This window comes from Neophocaena asiaeorientalis, unplaced genomic scaffold (assembly GCF_003031525.2).
Source record: "Neophocaena asiaeorientalis asiaeorientalis breed wild unplaced genomic scaffold, Neophocaena_asiaeorientalis_V1.1 scaffold648, whole genome shotgun sequence".
Lineage (NCBI taxonomy): Eukaryota > Metazoa > Chordata > Mammalia > Artiodactyla > Phocoenidae > Neophocaena > Neophocaena asiaeorientalis.
The window spans coordinates 5,803,978-5,819,343 of NW_020172781.1; the positions used below are offsets into that span (position 1 = coordinate 5,803,978).

Sequence of the window (15,366 nt, forward strand, 5' to 3'; positions counted from 1 at the left end):
TTATATTTCAGAGATACACACTGAAATATTTATAGATGAAATGATAATGGTGTCAGGGGGTAGGACACAAATGAGGTATAAAAAAGAAAAGATTAGCTGTATATTAATAACTGGGGATGGGTAAATCCGGTTTATTATGCTATTCTCTCTACTTTTATATATGTTTGAAAATGTCCATGGTAAAGTTTTTAAAATGAAAAAAAAAAAGCAAAGCAGAATAAAACGAGGTATGCCTGTAATAATAATAACAACAACAGTAATAGTAGCAGCACAGCTATCTTTTATGGTTGCTGGCCTTTTTTTCCTAGGTGTGTGCTAAGCGCTTTACATTCAGTACTTCATTTAAGTCTCATATTATTCCCATGAGGTGATCATATTATACCCACTTTAAAGATAAGAAAACCGAAGCTAGTAGAGTGTCGATAGTAGCCCACCGTCTCCCGCCACTTCCAAGCCTGGCACACAGCAGACATTGAATAAATGATGCTGTCCTTCCCGGCCCCATAGAAGGCGGGTGGGCATGGAGGTCGGGGGGCGGTCCCTCAGGAGGGAGGTCCAGCCGCGGGATGCGCGGGACGCGCCGGATGCGCGGGGGTGAGCGTGTGTGTCGGGCCGCGCGGAGCCTCAGCTAGGGCCTGGGCGGCCCAGCGTGGCTCTTCCGAGGGTGGGGCAGCCGCGGCCCGGCCTGACGTCTGGCGCCTTGACCGTCACTCGGCGCTCGCCCCGCCCCGCCGCGGCCGCAGCAGCCGGGAGAAGCCCCTAGGAGCCACCGCCGCCGGCCGCACTCGGATCGCAGCGGGCGCAGCCATGGCTTCAGGGCTGGCGGGTAAGGGGACGCGGGGCGCGGGGGCGGCGGGAGGGCAGCCCCGAGCCGCGGCTCCCAGCCCTCCGCTGAGCGGCAGTTCCCCCGTGTCACCCCACAGAGGCGGAGACCCGGCAGAGGTTGCTGCGCACCGTCAAGAAGGAGGTAAGTGCCGGGCGGGGGCCGGGGGCGCGACCCACAGGGCGGGGAGCCGCCGCAGCCAGCCCGGAAAGCGTCTGCAAAGGAGCGGTGGCCTCCTGGGGTGTGGAGCTACCCTGCGAGGGTGCTGACCCCACGGAGCTAGAAGCGGGTGAGCTTGGGGGTGGGATTATTGGTGGGGGGCCCTGGGTGTTTTTGTGCTGTGTGCAGGGGCGACTGCTGCGTGAGGGCCCTCCAGGTGGAGGCACACCTGGATGTGTCTGAGTAGGACCCCCTCTTGTGGAAGAGCAGGTTGGTGGGTCTCGCCAAGGTGAGAAAAGCACTTGGTGGGGCTGACACGGCATGTTGCTGGGGGCGGGCTGGATGGGACTGCAGCAGGAGCACCAGACTTTGGGAAAGGGGAGGAAGTCACTACGGGGAAATAAAGCTCCCCACCTACCCCTCCCCGAAATTCTCAGTCCTTGGAGCCACCCCCAGGAGCCAGGGGACTCCCTCCCTGAGAGTCCCAGGTCAGTGGGTTACTCCATTTGAGGCATGTGCGCATGCTCCCCTGGCAGGCAGGCCCCCCCTGACCCCCACCCCACCCCACCCTCGAGCGAGGGTGAGAATTAGTCAGGGTTCAGCTGCCCCTCTGCCCCTTCACTCTCCCTGGGGTTAGACGGAAGCCCAGTCTAGCCTTAGAGTTAATAGTTCATGACTTCTCGGAGAGTGGGAGAAGCTATAGTGATGGGTGCCTGGGGAAGCATTTAGATACCTGGACTGCGTGTGTTTTTGTGTGTGTACGTGCATGCACATGTCTGTGTGGGTGAGGACATGTAGCTGTGAGTATGTGTATCTGAGAACATGTGTGCATCTCCCTGGAGATATCTAAGTGTATCTCTATGTGTACATGCACCCTGTGTCTGTGTGTTTATCTGTTTTGTGATTATGATGTGTATCTGTGTGATGTGGGAATCTGTGAATGAGTGAGGTTGTGACTGTGTGTGTGCATGTGACATGGGATGCATGAGTCTGTGTGTGTATGAGTGAGCTGTGACCATGTGTGTGTGCATCGCCCTCCTCATGTCACCCGCATCCCTCCACGTGGGACCCCATTGCTGCTGAGCCTGCCTCACATCTGCGTCCTGAGTGCTCAGCCCTAGACCAGGAGTGGCCGCAGACCTTGGGGGCTGACCTGATCCTGTGCCGCTGTGTATGTTGAGGGTGTCAGTATCTGGTAACAGTGCTGTCCACCAAGAAGCCGCTCCCCGCACGGTGGCAGATACCACCAAGGGCAGCCTGGAGGCTGGAACCTGTTGCCGCCCCTCCCTGCTTGGGGAGCGTGGGCATGTGTCTGTGCATATGTCCCAGTGTGTGGCATGTCCCATTGTTGCTAAAAGAATCAGCTCCAGGCTGACTGCACATTCTAGCGTTTCTGAATAAGGAGACATACAGGCTACATGGAATCCCTCAGAAAGGCCCAGAACTTTTCAGCTCAGGCCTCTTAGAGACCCCTGTGGGGACCTGAAGAAAGCTCTGTCTAGACCCTCTTTCCATCAAAACCTACATATTCTGGGGCTTCCCTGGTGGCGCAGTGGTTGAGAGTCCGCCTGCCGATGCAGGGGACATGGGTTCGTGCCCCGGTCTGGGAAGATCCTACATGCCGCGGAGCGGCTAGGCCCATAAGCCACGGCTACTGAGCCTGTGTGTCCGGAGCCTGTGCTCCGCAACAGGAGAGGCCCGCGTACCACAAAAAAAAATTTTTTTGTTCATTGTTTAATTAAACCTAGGTGTAATATGTGCTCCCCAAATGTTTCCACCTGGAGTGGCTGTGTTTTTAAGGAAATGCTTGACTGGTTCAACAAGAGGTTGGGGGAGGGGACCTACAGGCAGAAGAGCTTGTGAACATCTTGGAGGGAGTGCTTCCCTGGCTCTGGGCAGGCCTCCAGCTGGGGCCCTGAACCCAGCTCTGCTACCATCTCCCTCGATGCCCTGGACGAGTTCCTTCCCCTCTCAGGGACACAGTTTCCATATCTGGAGGAGGGAGCATTGGTTCAGTGTCTCTGGAGGTCCCATCCATGTCAGTCTAGTTTGGGTTATTGGCCAGGCTGTGGGGGACTTTTCCCCTGGTGGCCAGCGGTCTGAGGCTGCATTCTCTCTCCTGGGAGCAGCTGAGTTTGGGGCTTGGGATGAGCTTTCTGCCTGGCTCGAGGCTGAGGCCATCCCCTGGTCAGAGGGACCTCTTGGCATCCTGCTTGATGCCTGGGTGGGGGGCAGGGGGGGCGGGGTGCAGAGGCAGAACCTTGCAAGTTTCGGCAAAGGACCTCGAGTGCCCATTGACCCCGATCTGCAATCAGAAGGCAAGACTTATAGTTGCAAGTTGATAGCTGTTTCTAAATTTTGCATTTCGTGGGGCACATCGTTTTAGTAATTAGCGCTTCCACTTACTGGGGGCTACTCTGTGCCATATCCTGTGTACACAGTAATTTTATGAAGTGAATGAGGTTGTTCCCATTTTCAGACAAGGAAACTGAGGCTCAGAGAGGAGAAGTGAATTCCTCAAGAGCACACAGCCCAGAAGGGACTTATCCCCCTGGCCTGTCTGGTGTTAGACCCAGGCTGTCTTACCCCCTAAATCAGAAACATGCCCATCCACATCTATACAGTGCCACAATCTCAGCAGGTGTGGGTGGTATAATTTCCATTGTACAGATAAGAAAACTGTCCCAGAGAGAGTAAGCGAAGTGTTTCAAGGGCACAGAACCAGTGAAGGGGAACAGTCTTCTGTCTGTGAGCCCCCTGTTCAGCATGGGTGCCCCCAAGGGCGTGGTGACAAATCCATGCCCCCCAAAGCAGATCTCCTCTCTCCTTTCCTTCCTGTGCCTACCTCTTTGGAGAGCATCTCCAATGGAATGGTGAAGGGGAGCTATTTGCTTAGAAAACTGGGAATTGATTGAGGTCTTCCTTCTCTCCACCCTCTGGGTTCAGAACCACATCCCTGCCTGTCACAGCCTCGCCCAGAGGCCCCTCCCATCCTTCTTTCTGGAAGGGGCGGCTTAAGAGTTTCTGTAGATAAACCAGGCAGGTCTGCAAACTTTGTCTGAGCCACTGAAGCTACAAAGGCTAGTAGAGCCTGTGGGGCTGGAAGTTCCATCTAGTGCTGACTCAGCTGGGCTCTGTGGATCCCACAGTGAACAAGATCGGCCCTGCCCTCTGGAGGCTTACATTCCAGTACGGTGGACAGACCCTGACAGACATCCGAATGTAATTAAAAGGATGATTGCAGGCTGTGCACTGAGGTCTGAAGTAGAAGCACTTGGCATCACAGGAACATATAACTGCATGCAGGTGGCTCAGGAGGACTTCTCGGAGGAAGTGATGTTTAAGAAGATGTGTGAAGGATAAGTAGGCTTTCTAGGTGAAGGGATGAGGTAGCAAGAGACAGAGGAAAACCATTCCTGGCAGAGGGAACTGCACATGCAAAGACTGTGGCTGGAGGGAGCACTACAGACAAGGAATGGAAGGACTAGGAAGTGGCTGGAGTGCAGAGAGAAAGGACAATGGTGCCACATGCAGAGGGGGCAGAGCATATGGTCCTATCCTAAAAGCAAGAGGAAAGGAGTGGGGAGGACATGAGGAATATGGAAAGAAGAGTGTGGGGCCGAAACTCATTGCTTATCAATTGTACAACTTGGACAAGCATCTGTCTTTACCTTCACACGTATCTGGGTTTCAGTTTATTCATAATGGGGGTGAAAATTACTCACCTATCAGGGTAAACCATGTGAAAACACCCACCACGTTAGTCTGAGCTTCTCCAGGACAGGAATCTTTTTATTTTCTGTCTCCCCAGCACCACCCAGGGAAAGCTGGGGACAGCGTGGCCTCGGCATAATTTCCTCCAGTTAAATCCAACCAACTCTATCCTGGCTCCTTCCTGGCTCGATTAGCCCTCCCCTCCTTTTCCCTCCCCGCCTCCACCCCTTAATTTTGTTTTGGTTCCCAGAGCCTCAGGGACTGGCTTCCCGTTGCCATGACAACTGCCACTAAAGGAGCTAGTCACGTGACACCAGTTGATAAGGGAAGCAGAGTGTCTAACTGCCTTGTTTTCCTGCCTCAGGGCTGGGCCTGGGAGGCCTCTTAATTGGAGGGGAGAAGGCAGGGGCTTGTGGGCCAGAGGAGAGACCCTGGGAAAGAGGCAGGGGGATGAGGTGGGTGCTAGAGAGGAAGCTACGTTTAGCTCTGCACACTGGAGCTGGTGTGAGGGCTGTCCTGGGGAGCCATCATCACAGTGGCTGAGCTGGGCTTGTCTGGGGACTCAGCCTCCCAGCTCCTGAGTGGGGGATCATGAGAGGGGAGGTAGGTGGGACGTGTTGAGAAGGTTGGAGGAAATCAAGAGGGAAACAACTGATGTTAGTACTAGGACCCTGTGGTGGTGTCAGTCTAACCCGGTGGCTCTTAGTGAAGGAGGGGGCACAGTTTTGCCACCCAGGTAGGATTGCCAGATAACATACAGGTCACACAGTTAAATTCAAAATTAAGATAAACAACAAACAATTTTTTAGAATGAGTATGTATTGCTAAATCTGGCAACCCTACCCCAGGGGACATTTGGCAACATCTGGAGACATTTTTGGTTGTCATAGCTGGGGGTGCTACTGGCATCTAGTGGGAAGAGACCAGGGATGCTGCTCAACATCCTACAAAGCACAGGACAGCCCCCATCACAAGGAAGCATCCAGCTCAGAACAGCACTACTTTGCTGATTGGTCCCCACATGCCACCTTCTTTACTCAGAAAGACAACCTTAAGAGGGAGAATAACCATCTCCTTCACTTTATAGAAGAGGACCTGGAGGCACAGAGACGGTAAGCAGCTCGCTTTAAGGTTGCACAGCCAGCCTGTGGAGAAGCCAGGATTCAAATCCCACATTCTCAGGATCTGAAGGGTGGCCTCGTGGCCCCTGATTCACAGAGGGCAGAGGTGGGGAGCTACAAGCTACAACAGAGTCCCCAGAAGCAGGCTTGGGGGTCAGATGTGTGTAGGGGAAGGAGATGAGTCAGGAAAGGTCCGTTAGCCCCAGCTTGTGCAGGGCTGCGGATGCCAGGCGGCAGCCTTTGCTCCATCAGACAGTAGGGAGCTCTAGAAGATTTATGAACAGGGGAGGTCTTGCTTGGAGTTGTACTTCAGGAAGTTTCATTTGGCAGCAGGGGCCAGGACAGACCCTTTCTGCCAGCTCTTAGAAGAAAACTTCCTCTCTCCTTTCCTTCTTTCCACAAATATTTATTGAGCATCTACTAGGTGCCAGGCATTGTTGTAGGAACTGCAGATTGAGAAATGAACAAAGCAACATCCCTGCTCACGTGCTCTCGTGAAGCTTACAGTCTAGTTGGGGGACAGGTAACACAGTAAATATAGTGACAGGAGCTATGAGGAGAATAAAGCAGGAAAGGTGGTGGAGAGTGGTGACAAGCGCACTCCAGAGGGGGCACTCTGGGATGGCCTTTCTGACAGGGTGACATTGTCTGCTTGGCAGACATCTGTGGGAACGGTGTTCCTGACAGAGGGAACAGCATATACAAAGCCCTTGAGTGGGGAACAGTGAATAGTGAGGAGGCCAGCGAGGCTGGAGCAAAGGGAAAAAGAATGAAGGAGGATGAGATGAGGTCAGAGAAGGAACAGGAGGCCCATCGTGCAGGGCCTGTGGCCCTCGGAAGCTTTGGCTTTTACTCTGAGTGAGATGGGAGCCGTGGGGGGATTTTGAGCATGGGGGGAGTGTGAGTTCACCTATGAGTAGCTGCAGGCAGGCAATACATGGAGGGGACAAATGAGGATACAAAGTCATTAGGCAAGAGAGGAAACTTCTATCTAGTTCTTTCCGAGCTTTCCATTCTTGGGCTGGAAATCACAACCCCACACTCCTCTGCTGGGCCAAGTGGAGGTTCCGAAAACGCTTGCTGATCGAATGAACAAAAGCAGGAATACTGGGTGGGATATTTTGGGGCTCTCTGTTGCTTGCAGGGTTGACTCAAATCAGTTGGTGTTTGTCATGTTTTCGAGCTTAAAACGGCAGAAGTTCTCATGAATAATGCAGCTATATCCACACATAGTCTGGTTTGATGCTTTTTTTGTATCTCTGGCAATGTGGCTTCCGGGAGCTTTGGATAGTGGTGGGCTTGGGTTTGATGTGACGGGGGTGGCAGGAGGGACTCTGGCTTTCCTGCTTAGATATGTCTTCCGTGAAGTCTGGCTGGGTCCCCCCTGCAGTAACCTCCTGAGGGGCTCTGCGAGAGGGTGGTAGCTTTTGCTGCTGGTTGGCAGGTGGGAAGGTGCATTTCTGTCACCCAGTTGGACCCACAGTTGTTGGCTGCAGACCCCAGGATGGGAGGTGAGGACACCTGAGTCCTTGTCCCAAATCTGCGCCTAACGACCTGTGGCCTCCTAGCAGGTCCCTTCTCCCTGTCTCATTCTCCTGCTTTCTAAGTGGACAAGGTCGGACGACCCAGGGATTCTAAGAACATTGAGCCATCTAATTTGACCGGCATCTCTTTACAAGAGCCAAGCCTCTCCTGTGTTTTCTCTACTCTGAATTTGCCAAGTCTGTATTTAAGACTTATTATACTCAGTAGCTGATAAGACTTTTGGGGAGCCTTCACTCAAGGAAAACAAGGGCTCGACTAAAGCCATTCTAATGGGATCAAGTTTTTTTAAACAGCATTTACTGAGCATTTTATATGAATGACTTCATTTAAGTATCTCAGTGCCCCGTGGAGTGGATAAAACGTTCTCCCTAATAGAGAAGGATATTGAGGCACAGAGATGGCAAGTAACACCCCTGCGGTCGTGGAGACTGTAAGTGGTACAGCTCGGGGGTCTGGCTCCAGGACCCAGCTCTGCACTCTGGAGCCAAAACCAATGTGGTTATAAGCTATGAAGAGAGTGTGGAGTTAGGGATAAGGCCAAGCTTTGGAGCCAGACAGCCTTGAGTTCAGGTTGCAGCCCTGCCGTTTAGGAGCTGTGGGAATCTCTCTGGCTTGAGTTTCCTTGTGTATCAGATGGCCAGGGCATCATCTACCACTCGTTTATGCTGTCACACGGGGGTTTGACAGTATTTGTGGAGGGACCAGGCACAGTGCTTGGCTCACCCAGTTAAGAGTGAGATGGAACTCGTTTGCAGAAGGACATTTTGCTGCCCTTTCTGGTCACGTTGAACTTGCAGATGCCCTCAGCATGGGATCTTGATCTCCCTGGGTAAGCCTCGGGCTAGGGGGTGCCAGGACCACAGCAGCAGTGCTGTAGCCTAGGAAGGGGATCCAGTGGGACTGAGCCCTTGAGTAGGAGTCTGCAAGGCTGAGTCTTGACTGATGGCATTGCCATCCTCGGGTGGGCAGCTAGAGGTTCCCTCTGTGTCTGACTGCTCATCGGCCCCCGTGGAGGTAATCCCTCAGCCTCAGGAGGTCAGAAACCCTCGTGAGCCTGCTGGCCCTGCCTCTTAGCTGCTGTGAGCCCCCGGGTGAGGCAGCTAGGAGGGCTGAACTCCAATGGGGGCAGCGTATTTTTCTTTCTTTTAGTAGTACAAGAAGATAGGAGATGAATAGTTTTTTTGTGTGCTTTTTCTTTACAAAATCTTGAAGGAACTCAGATTCTGGGCATTTGTGAAGGACAGTAACAGGTCCTATTGCCATAGACCCCCATACAAAAATCGGATAACTGAAGCCTCAAGAGATCAAGGGACTTGGCGATACTTGGGGCATTGAATGAATTCTCCCCTAATTATTGTTATTTAGTGAATTATGTTGAAATAGAAAGTTAGAATTAGAGCAGCTATCATTTCTTTTTTTTTTTAAGAAATAAAGACATTTTTACTACTACCATTTATTAAACGCTACTCTAAGTGCTTCACTCTGTCTCATTTAATCCACAAAGCAATCTTCCTATAGAGTAGGTACAGATAGCAACTCCTCTTTACTGAAGAGGAAACTGAAGCTCATAGAGGTTAAGAAACGGGACTAAGTAAGGTCACACAGCTGCAAAGCAGCAGAGCAGGGTGTTTTAGCCAGCCCCGTCCAATTCAAGTTGGATGATAACTTGCTAAAAAAACTAGTTAAAACAGTAAATGAACATATAAATATAAAGCAGAAAGGGAAAGAGAGGCTAAGAAATGGATCTCTTGGTTCAAGGGTTTGGGAAGTTTGTAGTGATCCGGCTTTATGTACAGCTGTATCCAGGGGTTCCAGTGATGTTATCAGGACCACCTCTCTCCATCTCTCTGTGCTGCTTTTGTCTGTGTAAGCTTTATGCTTCCTCTCTATGGGGAGGTAGAGGGTTGCCCAGCCGCTCTCAGGAAACAATATGCCAGCTTGACATCGAGACAAACAGAGCTTCTCCTTCCCCACGGTTCTAGCAGAAGTCTTAGGATTACATCTCATCCGACCAGCCTGGGTCATGTGCTCCTTTTGTGCCAATGGCTGTGGGATGGATTGCTCTGATTGGTCAAGCCTGGAGGGGTGAAGTGTGGAGTCAGCCCTGTGAGAGTAAAGGAGGGGACCCAGAGGAGAGTCAAGGTGAAATGACCAGACAGGGAGATGGTAACTAGGCCAACAAACCACAGACATCCACCTTCACAGCCTGAGGGTCCTGCATTTGGAGCTCAGCCCCTAACAGTAGAGGTGGCCACTCTGATGCTCCGTGCCTGGCTGTGATCCCAAGTGCTGCCTGGGGACCCGCTGTGCACAGGTGTCTGCTGGATCAGAGATTTTTACTCTGGGGTGTGCAAAACCCTGAAATTGTACAAACACTTTGTACTTGCTGTATGGAGAGGGTATCCTCCATTATCCTCAGGACCTGTGAAGGATCCACAACCCAAATACCCTAATACAGTTGGTGTCCTTTAATATGGTTTTAAATAAACCTTTCACAGATTAAAAAAAAGAAACAAAGCATCCTGGAAGATGCTGGGATACAAAGGTGAATACAGTACAGTTTCCCAACCTCCATGCCTCAGAAATGAAATAGTGTCTCCTAATTTCTAACCCAGTGAGTCCTCTAATAATAGTATCAATCTCTAATAATAATCATAATGAGCATTTATTGGGCACCTACTATATTCTAGACCTGCACTGTCCAATGTGGGCTACTAGTCACGTGTGCCTATTTACATTTAAATCAAGTAAAATTACATTTTAAATACTGTTCCTCAACGGCACTAGGCACGTTTCAATAGCCCCACGTGGCTAGTGATACCATATTGGACAATACAGGGATACAGCATGTCCAGAAAGTTCTATCATGTTCTAGACGTTGTGCTAAGTGCTTTATATCCATTAACATATTTGATCTTTAAAAAATCCTTAATAAATAGGACCTACCCCTACCTCAGAGGTAGGGGTGGGTCCTATTTATTATACCATTTTACAGATGAGTAAACTGAAGCACAGAGCAAGTGAAGTGACTTGCCCAAGGTCGGAGAGCCCGTAAGAACCAGGATTCTAACCCAGCCCTTAAAGACATTATCTCACTGCTTTTCCTCTTAAGGTTGGCTGGAGGTGGTTAGTCCATTTTCTGGTCCATCCTGAGTGTGAACCATCTGGGTATTCCGTTTCTTTCTTTCCTGCAGCCGCCCAGACCCCCAAATTTTGGGCAGCTTTCCAGAGAATCTCTGCACCCTCTGGAGTCCGTGTGTGCCTTCCTCATCCTTGAGGCCCGTGGGTCTGCGGAAACAGGGCATGTTGCCAGGGGAGCCGCCACACTCAGTAGGCAGAGCAACCGGGAGAAAGCTGGCGGGTGTCCATGGTGTGGGCTGAGAATGTGAAACACGCGGGCCCTTTTTCCTGGGGATGGGGGGCGGCCGGGGGATGGTCTTCAAGGCTTCTCCATGTCCATCCGTGGCTGGGTGTGGGAGTGTTGGCGGGAGGGACCTTTTGGCCAGGATGTCCCCAGGTGAATGGTCTTAGAATCAGGCACTGGGGAAGACTCTTTGTCGAGGGGTCTGGGGCACCTGTGCAGGGTGGCGATGACAGACCTGTTGGTGGGAACCCCATTCTCAGCCCCGGAGCACCTCTCCTTCCAGGCCCCGCTGGCTGGCGGGTCTTTCCACTCTTCGGAAACAATGCCTGGTGCCTATTTATAGCACGTCAGTAAACTATTAACTGGGGCGGACCGGCAGCAGCCCGGGAGAGGCATTTGCTTCTCCTGCAAGCCCTATAGCCAACTTTAGGGCGTTTAAGAGTGAGGAACCAGAGGGAGGGCTCTTCTAACCCTCTGAAAATCCACATGCCACCACTTCACCATTTATTTATTTATCCACCCTTTCCCATCACACGGATGGGACTGCAGAAGGACACCCCTGTGGCTTTGCCTTCCTTACCTGTGTGGATGTGGTGGGCAGGGTGGAAGGATGTGGGCGTGAGGGTGGGGCAGATCAGTCCTGGAACTGCAGGCGAGAGAGAATCCCGAAAAGGAAGCTTCGATCCATTCCTTGTGGTTGCTGAGGTCCTAGTGCCAGACACCTTCAGACCCCTGCTCTGCGAGGCCCCAGAGCGCCCTGCAGACCACACAGGCTGAAGGCGAGGAGGAGTCCCTTTGGAAGGAGACTCAGTCTGTTTGCCCAAAAGCTGGGACCCCCGCCGACATCCTCCATGAGTGGCAGAGTAAGGTAAAGACATTTTTTTAAGAAACAGACTTTAATTTTTTATAGCAGTTTAGGTTCACAGTAAAAATTAAATGAAAAGTACAGAGATTTCCCTTACACGCCCCACCCCACACGTGCACAGCCTGCCCCACTATGGACCCCCCACCAGAATGGGACATTTGTTACAATGGAGGAACCTACACTGACACATTATCACCCCAAGTTCATAGCTACACTAGGATTCAGTCTTGGTGATGTGCATGCTGTGGATCTGGGCAAATGCACAGGGACGTGTATCCACCATCACAGCATCACACACAACATTCACTGCCCTAAAAGCCTCTGTGCTCTACCTATTCATCCTTCTCTCCCCGCAACCCCTGGCAGCCACCCATCTTTTAACTGTCTCCATAGTTTCACTTTTTCCAGAATGTCGTACAGTTGGAGTCATACAGTATGTTGCCTTTTCAGAGTGGCTTCTTTCATTTAGTAATAAGCATTTCAGCTTGGACATTCTTTTCGTGACTATGATTTTCCTTCGGGAACCGACGTGTGACAGAGAGAGGGAGCTAGGAGGTGCCTGGAGAGCTGGGAGAGATGGGTCATGAAAGATGATGGCTGGGGCAGAGGTGGAGCTGGCAGGCGCTGCTGGACCCTGGCTGTGATCGTGACATTGGGCTTCACTGGGCTGAGGGAGCCAGTGCCTTGGCCACCTGGCTGCTAGCGTCCCCACCGTGACTTGGGACTCCGGAGCAGGAGACCTGGATTCAGATCCCAGCCTCTTCACAGGCCAGATGACCTTTGTCCCTCCCAGGTCTGCTGCTTCGTTGGAAAAATGAGAATAGTAGCAATGACACCTATATTATTGTGAATCTTTGGGCTCACATATGTAAAGCTCCTACCCAGCTTGTGGGAAGCATCCGTAGGTGTCTGTTGAATGAATGAATGAACTACTGTGTGCCAGCGTCGGTGCAGAGCAGATAGTCATGGGTCTGAATCCCTGTCCTGCCATTTGAAAACCTTGTGCTCTTGGAAAGTCATTTAATCTCACTGAGACTCAGTTTCCTCGTTTGTAAAATGAGGAGGCTAATTGTATCCATTTCTCCAAATTACCACAAGGATTGGATGAGATAAACCCCCTAAACACAGTGCCAGGCACACAGTGAGCACTTTATAAATAAATGCCGGTTGTTCTTACATAAAACAAATGCATAAAGCACCTACTATGTAGCTGCTATTGTGTTTAATGCTTTATATTGAGTTGTCTGAGGTGTTTATATATATTTTGGATATCAACCCCTTATTGGTAATATCATTTGCATATATTTTCTCCCATTCCGTAGGTTGTCTTTTTGTTTCATCGATGGTTTCTCTTGCTGTGCAAAAGCTTTTAAGTTTAATTAGGTCTCATTTGTTTATTTTTGCTTTTATTTCTTTTGCCTTCAGAGACAGATCCAAGAGATATTGCTAAAAAATGTATTATCTTATGCCTTTGAGACAATACTAATATCTAATACAAATACTAATATAACACTAATATGAATAACACCCATTTTATGGATGAGAATGCTGAGGCTCAGAGAAGGGACATGATTTGCCCGAGATCATGCGTGCGTGAGCTGGGATATGAATTCTGGAAGTTTGATTCCAGAGTCCAGTGCTCATGGCTGTGCAGTGGGTGTTACTCTAGGAGCTGGGAAAGGGAGGGGACATCACATCAACTCGAGGGGGTCTCAGGAGGGAGTAAGAAGGTCACGTTATCTGGTTCTGGAGCACTGGGTGGTTTTTCCAGAGCTGGAGGTGGAGGTAAGGGTGGGTGGGGATGTCAGGTGGAGGGTACTGCAGAAGCGAATGTCAGGTGGTGGGAGTCACGTGGGTCACACAGAAGGAATGCATGTGTGACTGGGAAGGGACAGGATTTGGCAGGAAGGGCAGGTGGAGCCACACCATGGGAATAGTTATAGCTTGCCAGGCGGTCCCATCCAGCCCCCACATCTGTGTCTGTGCTTTGGAGCTTCCCAAAATATTCCTTTCCCTCCCTGCCCCCCTGCCCCACCCATCAGCCTCAGCCCTGTTCCAGCCCCTCCCAACTCTCACCTCCTGCGTGCCTTGCCCATATCAAATTAAAAAATACAGAGCCGCCAGCTATTTCCATGTAGTGCTTTTCCCTGCCACACTGTCCGTACATCTGTTCCTTCCTTTGAGCTCCAGGGCACCTCTGTGGGGGCAGTAGCAGGAGGAATTTTTTTCCCCTATGCTTTAGAGTTGGTGAATCCGAAGCCCAGAAAGTTCATTTCTACTTGTACTTCAGATCTTGAGCATCACCTCCTGCAGGAAGCCCTCCCTGACCTCCCCACCCACCCAGTTTCCTTGTTATCTGTTCTCATAGAACCAAGTTCTTTCACTGCAGAGAAATGGTCTCGCTTCGTCATTATCTACCCATTGGTGTGATTTAGTTAATGTCTTTCCACCTTGCTGGACTGTGACCTCCATGAGGACAGGGACTCTATCTGCTTGCCACCTGATGCCGCACACATAGGAGGCGCTCTGTGAATGTTGACTGACTGAGCAGTCAGTTTTGACAGTTTTGGTTCATGTGATACGTTATGGGAAGGCAGGTGTTAGCGGAACGTGGAAGAGGCATGCTTATCCCCGCTTGGGGTATGGAAAGTCCAGGAAGGCTCCCAGGAGGAGGGGACCCCTGGGCTGAAGCCTGAGTTGCAGTTAGCCAGCTGGAGCATGCATGGAGGGGCATCTGGCAGAAGGCACCACGTAGGCAAAGGCGTGGAGGTGAGCCCATTGCGTTGCCTTTGGGGACCTGCGTCCTGAGGCAGGGCTAGAAATACTGGCCTCTTAAGGTATCTGCATCTTGTTCTTAGCATCCGGGGTGCCTGCAGAGTGGCCCAGCCTATCCACCTCTCACCCCCCTCACCCCAGTCATTGCGAGGGGGCCTTTGAGCCACCCCCTTTTCTCCCCACTTTCCCCGCATGCTGAGAGTTTTGTTTTGTTTTTTATTTATTTTTGGCTGCGTTGGGTCTTCGTTGCTGCACGCGGGCTTTCTCTAGTTGCGGTGAGCCGGGACTACTCTTTGTTGCAGTGCATGTGCTTCTCATTGCGGTGGCTTCTCGTTGCGGAGCACAGGCTCTAGGCGCGTGGGCCTCAGTAGCTGTGGTGCACTGGCTTAGTTGCTCCGCGGCCTGTGGGATCTTCCCAGACCAGAACTCGAACATTGGCAGGCGGATTCTCAACCACTGCGCCACCAGGGAAGTCCCTGAGAGTTATTTTTAAAACCACTTCGAAGGCCCTCCAGGCATCCTAATCTAACGGTCCTCTCCACCGTGAGTTTCTTGTAGATGTAAGAGTCAGGCTGCCTAGGGGCCTCCATCTCAGAAGCTGTTGCTACCTAAGCATTACTCACCCACCTGCACCACCAGGCACCTACCACCTGAGACCCCAGCTGGTGTGCGGATGCTGTAAGGCCTCCGCCGAGCAGGTGGCAGCTCTGGTGATGTTTATTTAGGCCTCCTATGTGCCACAGGCACTGTGCTGGGTGCTTTAAACCAGGGGTCCCCGTGGCCCAAATGCAGCCTGTTTGTGTGCTGCCCTTGAGCCAAGAGTGCTTTTTACATTACAAAGGGTTGTAAAAACAAAAGAGACTCTGTGAGGTAGACTGTAGGTGGTCTAAAAAAGAGGTTTGCCAGATTTAGCAAATGAAAATTCAGAAAGCCCAATTAAATTTGACTTTCAGGGAAACAGTAATGTTTTAGCAAAAGTATTTACCATTCGCTATTTGGA

General features: G+C 51.2%; 1 protein-coding gene across 3 annotated transcripts in view; it reads left to right on the top strand.

Moving 5' to 3' along the window:
• Positions 1-623: 623 nt before the first annotated feature.
• SGSM1 (small G protein signaling modulator 1) overlaps positions 624-15,366 on the top strand; it is an 83,135-nt gene continuing 68,392 nt past the window's right edge. For all 3 annotated transcript variants that reach the window (XM_024741506.1, XM_024741509.1, XM_024741507.1), the window contains exons 1-2: positions 624-826; positions 924-967. In XM_024741506.1, the coding sequence (XP_024597274.1) occupies positions 808-826; positions 924-967 (63 nt within the window). In that variant the 5' untranslated portion in view covers positions 624-807. The remainder of the gene's footprint in view (positions 827-923; positions 968-15,366) is intronic.